A 1,939-nucleotide genomic window follows, 5' to 3' on the forward strand; every position below is an offset into this window, starting at 1 on the left:
AGAACTCTGATAAGTTATGGTTCTCCCACAATTTCCTGGTTATTTCTAAGATCGCTGATACTGAAACAGTGTGGCTCAGTTTAGATATCTCGTTTTCAATAACACATGTGACTAGGCAAACTCCAGAGCACGAACAGTATATCTGCATTTTGAAACATGTCAAAAAAAGACTCTAAACACTGTGCGGTGAAGAACTGTGTTTCTAGCTAGTCTGAGTTACACCCAATAGTTTTGTTCAGTGTCATCAATTGTCATTGTTTTGGAAAAGAATATATAAATCCAGCCAGATTTGAAAAGTGAATACGTGGGCATGGAACAAGAGTGGCTTTAGTGAGGACCTCGCCTTTTTAAATACCACCTCCACCCACCTACCACCTTTTTGTTTATGTACCTCTGATGCAGGTGTTTGTTGATCTAAAATGCCAGGAATAACCCTGGAGCAGCTTATATAAAGAATCCAGATATAAGCCTGATAAGAATCATAAAATCGAAATATCTGTTTTAAATTTGAATAAATGTAGACTTTTAAACAAGAGGAGAAGCTGCTAGCAGAGAACACCATCACCACTGGAGACATTCTTATTATTATATATAGTGTATTCCAATCAGCAATCAGCTTTTGATTTTTCATTACAACTGCTAACATTTCCACTCCTTTTACTCCCCTCCCAGTTGATAGAAATTACAAATATAGAAGTCCTTTTCTTTCTTTCTTTTTTTTAATGCAGAGTGAGCAATCCACTTGCTGCCCACTTTCTGCATCTACAGCAAAATTCCACTTACAGCTACTTGACATCTAGAATAAACTAACAATTATGATTGTCATCATGTGTAAGATGCAATTACTTCATAGGCTAAAAGCTCTTAAATGCTTTGATTTCAGCCATATTTACAGGGGGGTAGTATAAGTTTACAACACTTCAGCACTTGAATCCGATGTTGTACTGATAATAAACGCCTGTAGATGACAGATGATCGTCAGATAGAGTTACATCAGAGCTTACCTGGTTGGAGTACCGCATACTGACATTGCGCTGGTCCTGTCGTGGCACATAGCGATGAATTGGATCAATATCTTTGGGACTGATCAGCTCATCCACTGAAAAGTGAATGTACACAAACATACCACAAAAGGTAGATATGAATACCATTAAAATGTAGGGAATACTGTGGGATACTGACGCACGACTATTGACAAGTAACTAAGTGTAAACGCATAAAGACTTAATGAAAACAAACCCCACATAAACACTTGGTCGTTGGATTATTGTGAGACACGTATTAAGCTACAGTTACAAAAAATAATTCATAATGAAAAACTATTGAAAACATTAGTTTTAAGTTAATCGTGAACTTGCAGATTAATGTCAGAGCACAGTGAATGAGCACACAGACGCACAGACATACCCAGTAGCTTGGCAATGTTGTACAGGGCCTGACCCCACAGGAAGACTTTCCCATCACGGCCAGAGTTGCTAGGGAAACGCTTCTGGCTCCCATGCTTGTTCTGCTCCGCCTCCACAAAGTCAGCCGGTACATAGTAGTACTTGGGGATTATAGCGTGGCCTGGCACGAGAAACGAGAAGTGTAAGCTCTATGTGCATAAGACTAAGCAAAAATAATCTTTACTTCTTACATAGTACAAAAACTATGTACTTCAGTAACTTTGCACTGGTGGCACACAGGGATAATAGCAACAAATCATACAGCAGTACAGATGCTGAGTTTAACCTTTGAACTACTGCTGTACTTAAGATCACCTTTACATCTTAGCATGTTTAAACACATGACTCTTATGCAGTTTCTACTGAAGCCTTTGTGTGTACCTGGACTTTAATAAAAAACCTGGTATTTGAATTTAGATGGACTAGAAACAATTTGGGGTTCATTATCTTGCCTGTGGACACTTTGCAGACTGGAGGAGCCTGGATTTAAACTA

General features: G+C 38.6%; 1 protein-coding gene across 1 annotated transcript in view; it reads right to left on the reverse strand.

The window, feature by feature from the left end:
- Window positions 1–920: 920 nt before the first annotated feature.
- The window catches only part of LOC102195293 (phosphorylase b kinase regulatory subunit beta-like), a 56,828-nt gene continuing 55,809 nt past the window's right edge, over window positions 921–1,939 (reverse strand). Inside the window, exons 14-15 of the mRNA XM_005727691.1 lie at window positions 1,408–1,566; window positions 921–1,099 (exon numbers count right to left, since the gene is read on the reverse strand). Coding sequence (XP_005727748.1) covers window positions 921–1,099; window positions 1,408–1,566 — 338 coding nt within the window. The remainder of the gene's footprint in view (window positions 1,100–1,407; window positions 1,567–1,939) is intronic.

Source organism: Pundamilia nyererei, unplaced genomic scaffold (genome assembly GCF_000239375.1).
Source record: "Pundamilia nyererei isolate P.nyererei 1_Seehausen unplaced genomic scaffold, PunNye1.0 scaffold00025, whole genome shotgun sequence".
NCBI classification, from domain to species: Eukaryota; Metazoa; Chordata; class Actinopteri; order Cichliformes; family Cichlidae; genus Pundamilia; species Pundamilia nyererei.